Genomic DNA, 15,234 nt, shown 5'->3' with positions numbered 1-15,234 from the left:
GCCTTTCCTGGCCTCTTGCTCAGTCTTTCCAAGAGGACTTGATTGAATCCAGCACTTCCCCCACCTTGGGCAAGTTGTTTCATTCTGTCTGAGCCTCAGTTTCCTCAAATGCAAAATGGGGCTAATCCCACCTTAATTTATGCGAGGCCCTTCACACTGAGCCTGGCACACAGTAGAGCCCAGGAAGCGTCTCCTCCCCTCCCCCTCTCACAGCACAGGGGACATGGGAGCTGGTAAGTGGGCTCCAGAGTATAGTGTTCCCAGAACCTTCACCAATCCTCCCCACTGATTCTCTGGCTTCCTGTGAATAACAAGAGCAACTACTTGTGGGGAGTCTCTGATTGGCCCGGCACGTGCCATGTGCTCATTTTATCCTCGCATTCATTCACAGTGGAAATCAAAGCTTAGGATAAGTGGCTGCCCGGCTGTGCTGTTAACAGAGGGAGAGAGAGGATGCTAAGTCAGGGCTCCTGGGCAGCAGAAGGCCCTTCAACTCTCCACCCCCCAAAGTGAGCTCATGGGCCACTGGGCTCTGAGGTTCTCTGGAGAAAGCCCAGACCCAGGGTGCTTCCTTCCCCAGCTGACTGCAAAGCCTGAGACGAAGAGTAATGGTTTATTGAGTTATGTGGTAATGGTGGGTTGTCTTTAAAAAAAAGGAAGAAGCATCAAGGAGAGAAGCCCGACATGGCAGGGAGACAATTCACTGAGAGGCCAAAGTCTGGGGGTGGAAAGAGGGAAGCTTGACCCAAACAGAGCTTCATTTACAGTATTTACAGTCAGGCTTTGGGGGCAAGGGCTGCGGGGGGCCGGAAAGGGCACCTCCATGCTGGCTTCGGGGGGGTTGCCACAGGGACTCTTCGGTTGCTGTGGGCTGGGGCTGCAGGCCGCATACCTGGCTTGGCAGGGGCTGTCGAGGGAGGGAAGTGGGTCCCCAGCAATACTGCCTTGCTCTGCCCGGGGGCAGGGCTGGAGCTCACTCCCCAGGAGCCGCAGGGGCCCTTGGGAATGTCTGTCAAGCTGTCGTCAGTTGGTCTGGCTGCGAAGGAATGATCCATCGGAGGAGAACCTGGGGGGTGCTCACACATTCTCAGCAGCAGGCAAAAGGAAGGCCCGATGACCACCAGGTGGAGCTTCTGGCTTCCACTCCACCCAGCCCTTAGCCCTGGCCAAGAGAGAGGTGCAGAAGAGCCAAGCAAGCTGGGTGGAGGAGGTGGACAGCAGGAGTCTCAGCTGTGGGGCAGCCGGACAGGACTCTCCGTGGGGCTGTGAGGGACAGCCCTGGTGCCCGGCTGCAGTGTGTGGGCTGGACAGGCGTGCTCACAGCCCGCGCCTGCAAGAGCGAGTTGATGGTAGAGCCATGGGTGCCTCTGTGTGGCCTGAAGCCCATCAGGCGCCCAAGTGTCATCCCTCGCAAGCTCCTCGGCTGCTCCCTCTTCTCTCCATATTTCTCCTCCAATTTTGTATCTTTTGGAATGGGACAGTTCTCTCTCCCTGGGACTCCTGCCCCTCATTAAGGAGTTTTAGAGGACAGTTTGGCCTTCTCCAAAGTCATCCCGTCTTTCATGGTTCATTAAATCAACCACACAGGGAGTGAGCCGCAATGCTGGACTTGTGGTTATTTTTCATGTAATAAATAAAGATTCCTTTGTGTGACTCTCTGGGGCCTGTCCCAGGCCAAGTCCTCCTGTTGCTCAGTTGCTCCCACTGTCCCCATAGCAACTACAGATGGTCAAAGGCCGTGGCGGTGGTGGGTGGCGCACTTGGCCTTGATGTGGAACTGTAATAATATGGGGAACCTGGACATGTTAAAAAAAAAAATAACAACAACACTGCTGGTCAGAAGGGGAAATTGCACCATAGCCTCTCCTGCATCTGCTAACCTTGAAGACAACACAAGTTAATCATCTACCCCTCTGGCCTATCTGATCATCAAAGATTAACTCCTCTCTGGCCCTATTTCCTCCTTCTCTGGCCTCACCTTTGGGTTTCTGGCCAGAATGAGAACTGTGGCTTCTTGCCCCTCCTCCCATGACTGCTTTGACCTTCAACACCCTCGTTTCAGGGAGAGGGCAATTGAGAGCAGTTGCATCTGGAATCTTGGAGAACCAAGCACACTGGGGGGTCCCTGTGGCCTTCCCCAACCTTACCCAAATAGTGCGAGGTCAGAAAAGTTTCCTTTTAGGGCCAAGGATTAGAATCCTGACTGGCCACGGAGGATGTGTATTTGAGGGCCTCCACGGGGAGGCTCTGCCCACCTGAAGGATGGGCAGCCCAGGTAGGCTTGGCAGGGAGGTGTCCTGCCACCTGGCCCAGCTCAGCCCCCTTCATTCCTTTCTGGCGCAACTGAACAGAAAAGTGGCTTGCAGTTGAACCCATCTGGCAAACCCAGGTTAGCAACTCTCCCAGTCATTTCTGGAATGCCAAGAGGTAATGGCAGGAGAGGGGAGGTGGGTCCTAGGAAATGGATGGTCCTACCTGGCCTGTGATGGCACCCATGGGTGGGCCACACTTGCTCCATTGCTTCTCTTGGGCTCAGATTTGCTCTGAGACCCTCAAGGGAGACTCTAGTGGAATTCCTCAAGTTCCCCATTTATGGGGCTTGGTTTCCTAAAAAAGCGTCTCTACCCAGCCTATAGCCCCAGGGCAAGAGAGGAGTGAAGAGTAGCCCAGAGCTTACTCTCTGGATCTCCCTCCCAAAGGGTGCCCATTCACATCTCAAGCCAAATATCAGACACATGAACAAAAGATCCCAGTGGAAGGGTTTCCGCGTGGAATAATGAGCTCTGGGGCACCACTTAGATGGTTAATGTGTGCGACAGGCTGGCCCTGTTTGCCAACAGCATGCTCCCAGGCAGGAGGGCAGTTGGTGCTCCTGCAGGGCGCCCCCACTTCAGTGTCCCTGCTGCTGGACTATGAGCCCCTGAAGGCAAGAAGTCCACTCTGAGACGTTTCTTGAGTTCACCCTTGCCCTCCCAAGGCCTGAGCCCCAAATCTTATGAAAAACAGATTTCAGAGACATGGCCTCAGGCAGTAAGAGAGAGAATGATGCAGAGAAGTCTCCTGCTTATGTGCTCTCCCTCCAAACAGCCGGGTCCTCTGCCTTCCCTCCACCTGCTTGGACTGCCAAGAACACCTGTCTCCCCAGGCCCTCCATTTAACCTGGGCATCCTGGCTGCCTTTGAGGCAGACTTTCGGCCCCGCCTTGTCCCCCAACCTTGCCCCACGTAGCAGAGGGCCTGGGTGACCCCAGGGGGACTTACTCAGCAAGCTGGAGTTGGGGAAACGCCAGGCCTCGCCGTAGGAGGAGTAGGGGGTGTGGCCGTAGGCATTGCCAGAGTATTCGCTTCCTGTTGGAGGCACACAGGTGAGAGGCCTGTGAGGTGGACACACCAATGTAGGCTTGGGGGTCTGGGACGAGGGTCTGCAGGGCTGGGCACTGGGCCCGGGGACAGCATGAGCTCAGAGGCCTCTTGATCCACTCTTCGGGGGCCCTTAAGTCTGCATCAGTTTGGACAGGGCCCTTTATCGCCAGGTATCAGGGTCACTGCCCTGACAAGCTCAGACCTCCCAGCTATCCCAGGAAGGAGGGAATACTATAATGCCCGTCTTCCAGGTAAAGAAGCTAAGCCTTGGAGATCTGAAGAAGCTCACACAGCAGAAGGGTTTGGTGGTGTTTGGAAACTGTGCTGTGACTCCTAGCGCCCAGGTTCTAGCCACCTTTTCTGCTGCCTGGACCTCCGGCAGAAGGCTGTTCCAGAAGGGGCTGAAGGGAGTGAGAGAGGTCAGAAACAGCAGGAGGAGGAATCAGCATTTATAGACTTTTTAGCCTCCCTAGGTCTGAGTTTGTTAGGGACGGGTGTGTGGGGGGCAGTGGCAGTGAGGGGAGGGGTGCAGGGGATTAGGGGAAGGAGCAGAGGGAAGAGCCCTGCAGGGCGCCGACCTCTGTGTCCTGGGACTTGTTCTGAGGACGCCCCCACTCCCATTCCATTTGCACTTGAAGCAAACTCAGTGCATGAATTTAAACAAAGTAAATCAGATCACCAGGAGTCACAGAAGTCACTTGGCTCCCAATAGCAGATGAGATTTTGAAAGGTAGTCCGGACATTGGGTGAGAAATCAGATCACCTCTGTGAGTGAGTTTTTGGGTTTACCAAAGGCATGATTTTCCAAAGAAATCTCGTAAGGATTCCCTTAAACAACAGCAACAAAGCCATGCAGACCAGTCCATTACCATCGGTACTTGGTAGGGAGCTTAAAGTCTGCAAAACGCTTTCCCACACACTAGGCTCCCTTATCCTCAAGCATCATATGAAGCACCCATTAATACCACCAATTTCTAGAAGATGAGTGCGGCAGGATTAAGCAGTTTCCCTCAAATCACAGCGTTGGTAAATGGCAGAGTAGAACTTGACCTTAGGGCTCTTAACTCTGGATTCCAGATAATCCCTTTATGTGTTTCTGAGCCAATTACCTCTCCAAAGCCAGGTTCCTGCCAACTCTGCCATCCCTTGAACGTCAGCATTGCCTTTCAAAACCTCGTTGCTATTGGGAAGTGAGTGCCTTCTGTGGCTCCTGGTCTCTTTCAGACTCTGGAAAGGAAGCTTGAAAACTGCCTGGCTCTCAAGCCTGCCTGCCTGAAGTCAAATCCCTGCTCCCTACTTCCTAGCTGTGTAACCTTGGACAAGTTGCCTTGATTTCCTTATCTGTAAAATGGGGGAAAATTATTGTCCCCATCTCATGGGGTTTATTCAGGATGAAATTAAAGAATATACATTAAATGGCTAGCCCCACACTTGGTATATGAAAAGCACTCCAAAAATGCTAGCTTTTGTTATTTTCCCAATAAGCGAGTGCTAGAATAAAGCTCAACAGAGGATCACAAATGAAGAAGCTGCTCTCTAGAGAGGGAAAGACATTTGTCCCAGGTCCATGTTCAATTAGAGCTAGAACCATGGTCCCTAGCTCCTACTCCAGGGCTCTTTCTTGAATCCAACAGTGCTAACTGTTCTCCACTTACGGCTGGTGTACCTCAGAACTGCCTGGTGTCAGAGCACCCTAGGAAGAAGTGGATTCTTTTTGGGCTCCACAGCCAGGGCCACGTGCCTTTCCCTCCACCTGGTGCCAAACACTGCTGGCTCCAAAGAAATAGAGGTGGAAAATACAAAGGGCTTCCTCTCTCATTTTCTCACTTATTCATGCCTTCACTCACTCACACACTCACTTATTGAACACACATTCACCAAGTACCTATGTGCTTCAGGCACCCAGAAGGTGGCGTAGGGCTTTGGGCTCAGGAGGCAGCACACACCTGGGTGCAGCATCTTCCCAGCACAAGATCTGTCAACCAGCCTGCAGCCATGGTGGATGAAATGTCCCTGCACCCACAAAAGCCCAACCCATCCTCTTTGCTCTGCATCCCACCCCACCCCACTCACCTCTCCAAGGACTTGGCCCCTACAATCTATCCCTTCCATTTTTCTGCTTCATTGATTTCTCCCTTCCTAATTTACCACTTTCTCTAGCTGGCAAACATGCTCTGCCATCTTCTGTTTTAAAAATTGTCTCGCTGCCCCACATCCAGCTCCCTGAAGCTTTCTGTGCTTCCTGATGTCTGCCCTCACTTCCTCATTCCTGTCCAATCGGGCCAGTGATGATCCTCTGAAATCCCACAAATTCCACCCTGATCATTCCAATGGTCACTTCTAGGCCTGCCCCGCCCCCCCCCCCCCCCCCCCCCCCCCCCCCCCCCCCCCCCCGCCAAACCTCCTTGCTGACTGTGATTCAGGTCATTGCTCCCTCTACACCTTTGGGTTTCATGATGCCTCTGCTATCAGATCCACTGTCCTCTCCCACTCACTCTCCTTGGTGGTTTCTTCTCTGTTCAAGCTCTAAATGCTGAAGGCTTGGTTTGTGAGCCCTCTGTGATTTTCCATCCACATTCTCTTTCTAGTGATCTTGTCTAATTCCTTGGCATTAAATAACAGCTCAGTGTAATGGCTGAAATTTATGCCCTGGCCAGAATTCTTTCCTGACTTCAGACATATATCATGTGCCTACTGACTTATTAAACTGGGTATCTGGAGGTGTCTCAATTCTATTATGGCCCAATAGAATTCTTGATTTCCACCAGCCACACATTCTACATCTTCCTCTCCAGGTCTCCCACATATATACTTGCCACCACCACCAGTCATGCATTTTCCCAAGCCCCAAGCTTAGGAGTCATCCTTGTACCCTCTATTTTGGAACCCCTATGGCCAATTCACCAGTAAGTGTTGTTGGCTGTACCACTAAATAATCCTCAGTGTCTCTTTTCTCTTCCCTCACTGCTACCTCCCCAGCTCAAGCCACCGTCGTGTCTTGAATGAACAATTGAAATTGTCCCTCCTCTAATTGGTCTCTATGCTTCTACTTTTGACTATCTACAATGTGTTTTCCCAGCTGCCTGGGTAGTCTTAAAATTTGACCAAGCCACTTCCCAGATCCTCTCACTTTATAGTGTTTTCCCCATTCACTTGTTGTTCTTGGGTATACTCACCCCCTTTTTAGTGTGATCATGCTAAACTAGTTCCTGCCTTGGGGCCTTTGCACTTGCTGTTCTTTTGGGCTGGGGATGGTTTGCTCCAGTTTATCACTTGGCTGACCACTTTGAACACCTTCTCAGAGAGGTTTCTCCTGTTCATCCAATCTAAAGTAGTTATCTCCTCTCCCTGTGGCTCTTTATGACATCATTCTATTTTATTGTCTTCATGGCACTTATCATTATCTGAAATTATCTTGTTTATTAATTCATTGACTTGTTTACTGTACTTTTTTTCTCCATTGTTAGGTTGTAAGCTCCATGAATAGAGGGACCTGCCTTGTTCAAGGCTATATCCCCCAGCATCCTATACCATAGTACTCAACCAGTTTTTACTAGGTGAAAAAGAGGTGAATGTATGGAAGGATGCAAGAATGGTTGAAAGATTGGGTAAGGATGGAGGATGGGAAGATGGGTAGGTGAAGGAATGGATGTGTGGAAGCATATATGGATAGACAGATAGATGAATGGATGGATAGATGGTTAGATGGGTGAATGGATGAGTGGATGGAGCATGGATGGATCAATGAAAGGATGGATCTAAGGAAGGACGGATAGATGAATGGATAGAAGGAACAATGGATGGGAAGAAAGAAGAATGGAAAGATGGATGATGGAAGGATGGAAAAATGGGTAAGAAGATTCACGGATAGATGGAAAAATGTGTATAAAGATGCATGGATGGAAAGCTGGGTAGATGGATGGATGGATCCATCTATCTGGAGTTGCCAGTTCAGCCCTAGAGCTGGTGTGAGGGTCATCAACTCTGTTAATGGGGCAGGAGCAACTACCACCACTATGAGAAGGCAAAACAGAAGATGAGTGGATACGAGAAGTCTGTCCTGGTCCTGTTCTTGTGTTGCTTTCTTATAGCTTGTGTTGTTATTTCTAGTATTATGGGAGGCAGTGTGGTATGGTAGAAAGAGCCCCAGATTTGAATTCAAAAAGACCTGTGTTAATGAACAGCTCAGCCACGTAGTATAGTTCATTAAGACCCTCAACACACTAAGCTTGTTTCCTTATTTTTATTAAACTAGAATAATATCAGCCTCCTAGTCTTATGTGAGGATTAAACAAGAAAGTTATATCTATGAATGACCAGGCACACAGAAGTACATAATAAATTATCTTTGCCTTCCTTCCACTAATGATTGAGGAATGTCATTAGCATGCCTTGTTTTAAGCCTGTATTCTGAACCTGGCACGCAGTAGGTGCTCAGTGAAGGTTTATTAATTGTAATGGAAGGAATCGCCATTCAGTTCACTGGGAGATTGTGGCTACTGGTAAGGGATGGACGAATAATATTTTATGAAAAAAACAGTTCCTTAAGAATTCATTTGTACCATGGAGTTCCTAGGAACCAGATGATGCATTTAAATAGTATTGCATTTTCTGAAAACTAATTTACACATAACTTAGTGGGGAGCCCATGCCCTGTGTAAGGCAAGGTCCACCCCTTTTTGCAATTCACTGGTAGTTGATGCTACACTTGTGCTATTTTTTTCCACAACACTCACTCAGGATGAGATCTTTCTGGAAACACCTGGGGGCCTTTGATGAGAGGCCCAAACCTTCTAGCTACCTCACAGGTCAAACTCCAGGCCCCAGGACCCCCTTGCCCTGGGCCTGGCCCCAGGGAATGATTCATAATTAAGAGAAAAGCCCTGTGCTTTATGTTTCCTCCTCCTCCTCTAAGCAGGCGGCAGGGGAAGGTGGAGAGGTTGGAAGGGGGATGGGGGGAGCCGACTGGAGCCTGGGATTTTGATTGAGAGGCCCCATTATCCACACTCTTAAAAAAATAACCGAATCTTTTCCTTTTTTATCTTGACCAATCTCATTTCACGCTCCAGAAGAGGAAAGGAGGGAGGGAGGGAGTCCAGGGCCAGGAGGGAGAGAGGAGTCAGTATTCTGTATTTTCAACGCTGCATTAAGCACATCGCCACGGTAACCAGGCAGCAACAAGTGCCAGCTCAGCAGGTTCCCAGGGAGTGCAGAGACCTCCTTCCCTCCCCCTTCTCCCTCTCCTCCCTCTACCCAGGAGAGCCCAGCCCACCTGCAGCACAGGGAACCCAGAGTGGGTGGCTGGCAAAGAATAACCTCTGTCAGGGAGGGAGGGAAGCAGGCCTGGGTGAATGTGCTAAGTCTCTGGGGTCAGAGCCATGGAGGCTGACCCACGGTTGGCATGGGGGTCACAGATGCCCTGATTCAGAGCCTGTTCTAGAAGCTCCAGGTCCTGGGCCTCTAGAGGCAGTAGAAATGACTCGATTCTGCTCTATCCACCCTTGGGTCCTTCCCATGTGGTTCCTAAAAAAGTGAGTGTGACTCTAACAAAGACATTCTCCTTGTCCTCCTCAGTTGCCTAGAGCTTGACACTCTGGGTCACTGTTAGGTGATGATCATGCTGGTAGACAAGGAACCCAAAGGACTGGCAGGCAGGAATCCAAGACAATCCAAATGATGATGGAGAAATCCTCCCAGCTTATCTCCCTGTAGTACCTTTGGAGTATCCAGAACTTCGGTCTCACCCATGCAGGGCTGAGTGCGGGGTGTAATGGAAGGTATATTTCAATCATCTTCAACATCATCATCACCAACACCATTCATACTCAGATTTTACAGAAAGGGCATACAGATTCATCAGAGTGAAATAACTGGGAGACCGTGGGTTGCTCAAGTGCCAGGCTGGTGTTTAGCTCATACTGTTCTGCGGACCCCTAGAGCGCTGTCCATCAAGGCTCACTGAGTCAGTGGAAGAAATGGCAGAGCTTAGATCTGAACATTGGTCTGTCTCAGGTCTGCCCATTTCATCATGAGGAATCTGGGAGCATGTGGGAAGAAGGAGGCTGAGTGGGGGAGAGTTAAGGAGCTAGAACCACAGCAAAATCCTGGCTCCAGGCATATACAAGATGTGCTCTTTGGGAAATCGATGCATGGGGCGCACCCTACCTCTCTGTCCCCTCTTGCTTCACCTTTGGCCAACACTTCCTATTTGTAGCACTCCCCTCCTGCCCAGCCCGTCCCCTTACCTGCCACCATGCCTGCGATGGCAGAAGAGGCATAGCTGCCCTGTCCACTGGTGGGGATGTGGGGTGGGTATCCGGGCAGTGTGGGTCCCACCATCTCTCTCCCTGGAAAAACACAGCAAGGAGCCATTAGTTAGGCCATCGTGGGTTCTTGCACTTCTTGTCTTGCTTCCCTGAGGCTCAGCAAGTCTTTCCTCATGCCATGGCCACTCTCTCCAAAGCCATTCTCCAGAACCCACTTCCCCCTCCTCCGTCCTCTGAGTTCAAGCTTCTGCCTGTGTCTGGCCTTCCAGAGGACACAGGCTCCACCACACAGGGAGCACTGCCTATTGCAGTCCTGTACTGTGGCCCGTCCTCCAATGATTTTATTTGCATGAATCTTAATTCACCCATAAAAATGTCATGGTATTGGAGGAAGACTGGGGGCTTGGTCTTCTGGGTCTTTGTTATCCCTTGGTGTCCAGCACAGCAGTGGGTGCAGCTGGCCTAAGTAATACATTAGAGGCTACTGGGCTCAGACCTTATGCTCTTCCAGCCCCAGCTCTGAGGATCAAGAACAAGGCCCTACAAGGGATGGCCCAGGTGTGGCCTTTTGGTCACCATCCTTAACTACCCTTCTTGGACCTGTGGCAGACATTGCTAATCAATCACTGTACTCTTTTCCAGTGGACCAGAGAGGGCATTGGTCTCTTCAACCTGGCCTTCCAGGTGGATACAACCTATCAGAGCTGTAAAGGACACAAAATCTATTGGCTATTCCTGACCTAGAAAGGAGATGTGGGCTGAGAGATATTTAGTGTTTATACATGAACATGAACCACATATCTGCCAAGTCCATTCCTGAAAGGGGAAAAAAACATTTTCAGCCAAACAGGCACCCATCTCTCTCTATCATTTGTAGGTAATGCCCTTGCCTTGGTGGCAGCGAGGCAGCTCTGTAGAGACCTGATTTCCCTGGCTCCACCTCTTCCTTACACCTGGAAGTCGAGCCTTCCCGTTTTGGAGGCTCCATCTGACTAGGTGAGTTTCTTCCAGAGCCGAGATATCCTGCAGGCCCAGATCAGACTCTCCCTCACCCAAAGATCTTTGGCAATACAACCTGGTTTGCCCACACCTGTCCAGGTTATGACCACTGTCCCAGCATATTTATTAATAATGTCCATTTCACTCTCAAATGCCCCAGTGTGAATGATGAATTATTTTGTCATCGCAGCTCTTGGTGATACTTAAAGGCTTTCTCAGCTTCAGCACCACTGAATTGGGGCTAGATAACTCTTTGTGTGGGGCCATCCTATGCACTGCAGGATGCTCAGCAGCATCCGTGGTATCAACTCACTAGATGTCAGTAGCAGTTCCCACACCGCAGTGTGACAATCGTAAATATCTTCAAATATTGCCTTATGTAAAATCACCCTGAGTTGAGAATCTCTCTCAACTCAATTGAACAGAATCTCTCTGTTCAATTTCTCTCTGTTTCAATTTTTCTGACCATTTTACCCAAATGCCTCTGCTTCTTCCATGCTGAGGGCTATTTTTCTCCTAGGGCTTATATGGACTCCCTGTAAGCCTGTCAACCAACTTGCCAAGGTCATCCCCTCTACATTACTGCTTGTCCCACTTTTCTCCCTGAGGTCCCCCCAGGGTCCTACATGCTTTGAACTCTTCAGGGGGTAGCCAGGAATATTAAAAGGGAAGGTATGTCCTGTGGAATTTTATGAGTTGTCAATACCAGAGTGACAAAGTCTTACCTCTTACCCTGAAGACAACTTGTGCATTCAGTAAAGATTTATTAGTAAGTATAATGTCCTAGGCACTTTTTCTGAGTACTGGGGATACAGCAGTGAGTAAGAATGCTAAGTTAGCAAGACCAGCCATTAAATCAAGATGGGGCATGAGCTGGGATGAGCATGTGGAGCCAAGCCTAGGGATTAACAAACAAGACCACGCCTTCTGGTCTTCTGCTCTTTCTCTGGATGGAAGGGTCTAGGAAGCAGAGGACCTCAGTCCTTATCCTGCTTCTATAGCTAATTTTCCAAATGCCCTTCAACCAGCCACCTATGTGCCCAAGCTTGTTTCTTCATGTGCAAAATGTGAGAAAAAGAGTAAGAGTAGCCTTGTGCACCTTATTACTACTGCTATGGTGTTATCAGCATAATTCAGAGCCAGGGTTTCATGTTACAGGTGGGCACTGAGTGGTGCAATGGACAAATTCCATAAATTGTGACATGTCATGGGAACCATTATAGAATAAGTCCTATTTGAAATGAGCCATCAATGATCATTATTTAAAACTATGTGATTGTTTTCATAAAAATGAATATCACCTCCTAATTTGTTTGACTTCTAGTATGAAGGGCAGCTATGGTTGGTGTTGGACCAAAGAGGGTGAAATCTACTGGAATTTTATAGGTGGGTTCAGTTCAATTGACCCAAAGTCCCGAACAAATGAAGGATTGGAAACCCAGGTGAGGCAAGGAAATTTTAGTATATTTAGAAGTAGGAAAATATGCAGGATCTATACCAAGATAAAATCTGGTCTTTCTTTGAAGAAGACTGCAGTACTATCAGCTATCAGACCCAGCCCCCTCGGCCCTCAGATGAAGCACTTGGCCAGGTACTGGAGCCTATGAGAGCAAGGGGGGACAAGAAGCCTGTGAGAGCAGTAGGGATACAGAGGATAGACAGGTGCATGCATAGAAGAGTGATGGAAGACGGTGATGGCTAATTCAAGCTCGATGCCTTCTCTCTTTCCTCTTCCTGCTTCCTCCTCTGAGAGAGAGATAGAGAGAGACAGCACTTGCAGACACAATGTGTTGAGCAGGATTCTGAGGCTGCATCTGTGTCTACCGTGACTGGGGTTGGAGGTGAGGAGGTAAGTCTTGACTCTTAGGCCACCTCTTTGTTGGTACTGGCCTAGGTGCTCTCCAAGGCTCCCTTGGCCCTGGAGCCCTGTGGTCTCACACTCTCCTTTCTCTAGCCCTTCTCCATCCCTGTCCATCAACTGACCCTACTGCTTCTTGACCTTTGTGGCTCCATGGGCAGAGCACTAGGGCACGTGCTCCCCTGAAGCCACAAATTAATGAAGTCACAGTTGCCCTGTGGGACCCCATCCCATGAAACTAGCCCTTAGACTGCTCTTAGATAAAAATTCATCAACCTCACTCACTTAAATTCTGAGATTTTAATCTTCATCTCTCCTTGGTCACCAAATTTTCTCCCAGTGGGGCAGAGGTTTCTGAATCAAATGCTGGAGGAGACCCCAAAAGTGTCCATGAAACTTGGCCCTCCTGGAAAGCCTAGGAGGACTTTCTATAGGATGGCTCTCACCCAGCATGTGGTACCTTAAACTCTCCTATCAATCCTTCAAAACTTTGTTTCAGTTCCTTAAATACATGGTTTCTTCCAAAAAGCCGAGAACCTCACAACCTTCTCAGAAATGAAGCCACAGAAGCCATGAGGTAGATGCACTCCAAAATGGCCTGTGACTTTTAATTGACTTACTTATTTTTAAGGCTCTTCATCACTAGTTTCTTTGATTTGTAACTCCTCTGTACTCAAATATATCTCAACATGGCCTTGTTTTTCAGAAGGTGATGTAGACACAGGTCCATGTTGGCTGGCTGTGAAGTGGGGTTCTATAAGAAAACACTAGCACCCCAGAAATATTGGTAAATGTTCTAAATATTGGGGGCATTCCTTGGAGGAATTCAGAGGGTAGAGGTGATTTCAGACAATTTTATTTGCCCACTTTGATGTCTGCCCTCTATGTGACCCTTTTCAATTCCTTATCTTGTTCTGATAGCAAAGAAAATTTATAGCAATCCAGAAATCTCTTTGGCAGGACTAAATATAATTCCTCACAAAAGAATGGAGGCGGGTAATGGACTGTTTGATGATAAAACCAAACTCAGAGCTTTCTGATCAGCTGAGCTGGAATCAGCCCTGAAACATCCAGGGCAGGGACAACCTCGATATCACTCTTACAAGTGTGTGGGGACCCAGACTGGGGCATTTGAAGGGAAATGGCAGGAATATTAGGGGCAATCCTATTGTTTCCCAAACTCTGATGCTTCTTCTTTTTCTGAGTTGGGAGAAGCTGAGACTTAGAAGGGCAGTCACCCTGGAAATTGTGCTATCAAAGCCACTGGGTGAGGAATAGAAGTGACCCCAGGAGGAGACCATGAAGCAGCAGGGAGGGTCCTTAGGAAGCCACTCAGAGGAGGAGAGCCAGGAGGGCTCTGGGAGGTGAGGGCCAAGCTGAATCTGGAATGAAAACTCACCTGGCCTGCCTATTCCTCTTGTCTGCAGCCCTCCCTCAGAATAATTTAGTCTTGGTTACCTTTTCTTTAAGTTCACCTTTTCCTCCCTTGGATCGGTTTCTAGCCCCTCAGACTCTTGAGATCCTTCCTCCTAATCCTCCTTCTCTCTGGATGTCCTCCCAGCCTGCTCACCATGGCTCAGCCACGTGGTAGGTATTTAGGTCCCTTCTTGACCATAGGCTGCAGGTGGACAGTCTTCAGGGAGCTCCAGTTCAACACCCTGGGCTCTGCATGGACACCAGCCATCATGTACTTGGTGCCCAAGCCACAGAGCTGGCCTTACTCTGAACTGCAGTCCTGACTTGCTTCCTGCTCTTGGCAACCTGCCTGGACCCAGTCTCTCTAAGCCTGGGCACCTCTTGCTTTTCTCAGAGCACCTGCCTTTGGTGCCACCTCAAGTTCTTGAGCTGGGCCTTGCAGCTCACCATTGGCTTTCACAGGGATCATACCCTGTCCCCTGGCATGTGTTGCCAGCTTCTTTACCCCATGCGGTAGATGACCTTCCAGTCTGGCAGTTGGTCTGAAGAGTAGGCATGCCTACTAAACTAAGAACTGACAGAGGTTGGAAGTGGCATCCTGGTTTGATTGCATATTGATAGGGAGTGCTTGAAGCCCTAACAGGGTGACAGAGAAGAGAGAAAGTATGGGGGCTTTGGGGTAGGGAGTTTGCTCTGGGCTGTTCCAAATATCCAAGACCACTTCCTACTGCTATCTGCCCTTCCCTCTCCACTCAAGTGGGCCTGCCAAGTCTCTGGGCAACTCACATAGTAACTGAAGTCCTGCTCCCCATTGTCACATGATTTTCCCACACCTTAGCCGTTGCCTGCCTTATTGCAGCCCTCCTGGTCGGGGCCTGCCATTCACACAAAGCAGGCAGCCTCACCCAGTGATTGGGCCTCTCCACCCCACAGTGGATGTGAGTCTCTTTACTCCCTGGCTCCCCTCTCACCCTCCCTATCCCATTTTCTCTAGCTGACATCATTCCACTCAGCTCACAGATTTTTCTCCTTTAATCACGTTGGTCAAAACAAATGACCCATCTCCACTGACTTCACCCGCTTTTGAAATTTTGAACTCTGAGTCAACATTTGCTTCCTTGCTCCATACCCCAAAACACCGCCTCTCTGCCCACACACTGGACTTCCCTTGTTAACCCTTTAACTCTGTGCCCACTCCTTCCAAGAGGGCTTCCCACATTAAATGTGGGGATACACAGAGAAAATAATCCCAGGTGCCTGCCAGACAGGATATGTAGAGTCAGTTATGAGACAGAGTCTGTGAACTTAAATTCAAGATGACCTTGGAGTCCCT

General features: G+C 49.4%; 1 protein-coding gene and 1 long non-coding RNA gene across 22 annotated transcripts in view; one reads left to right on the top strand and one right to left on the bottom strand.

The window, feature by feature from the left end:
• Nucleotides 1–594: 594 nt before the first annotated feature.
• The window catches only part of PAX8 (paired box 8), a 56,991-nt gene continuing 42,351 nt past the window's right edge, over nt 595–15,234 (bottom strand). For 12 of the 21 annotated variants that reach the window (XM_072770157.1, XM_072770161.1, XM_072770158.1 and 9 more), the window contains 3 exons: nt 9,608–9,709; nt 3,261–3,347; nt 595–1,796 (listed from right to left, as the gene is read on the bottom strand). In XM_072770157.1, coding sequence (XP_072626258.1) covers nt 1,720–1,796; nt 3,261–3,347; nt 9,608–9,709 — 266 coding nt within the window. In that variant the 3' untranslated portion in view covers nt 595–1,719. Of the gene's footprint in view, nt 1,797–3,260; nt 3,374–9,607; nt 9,710–15,234 lie in introns of all 21 variants that reach the window. The other 9 variants (XM_072770159.1, XM_072770160.1, XM_072770172.1 and 6 more) reach the window with 2 other exon arrangements.
• Nucleotides 10,504–12,476, top strand: LOC140601368 (uncharacterized). Its single transcript, XR_012004382.1, has 3 exons — nt 10,504–10,624; nt 11,952–12,013; nt 12,379–12,476. It is a non-coding gene; the product is annotated as an uncharacterized lncRNA (long non-coding RNA).

This window comes from Canis lupus, chromosome 12, assembly GCF_048164855.1.
Source record: "Canis lupus baileyi chromosome 12, mCanLup2.hap1, whole genome shotgun sequence".
Lineage (NCBI taxonomy): Eukaryota > Metazoa > Chordata > Mammalia > Carnivora > Canidae > Canis > Canis lupus.
The sequence above is the reverse complement of the archived record's forward strand: the minus strand, read 5'-3'. Positions and strand labels throughout refer to the sequence as shown.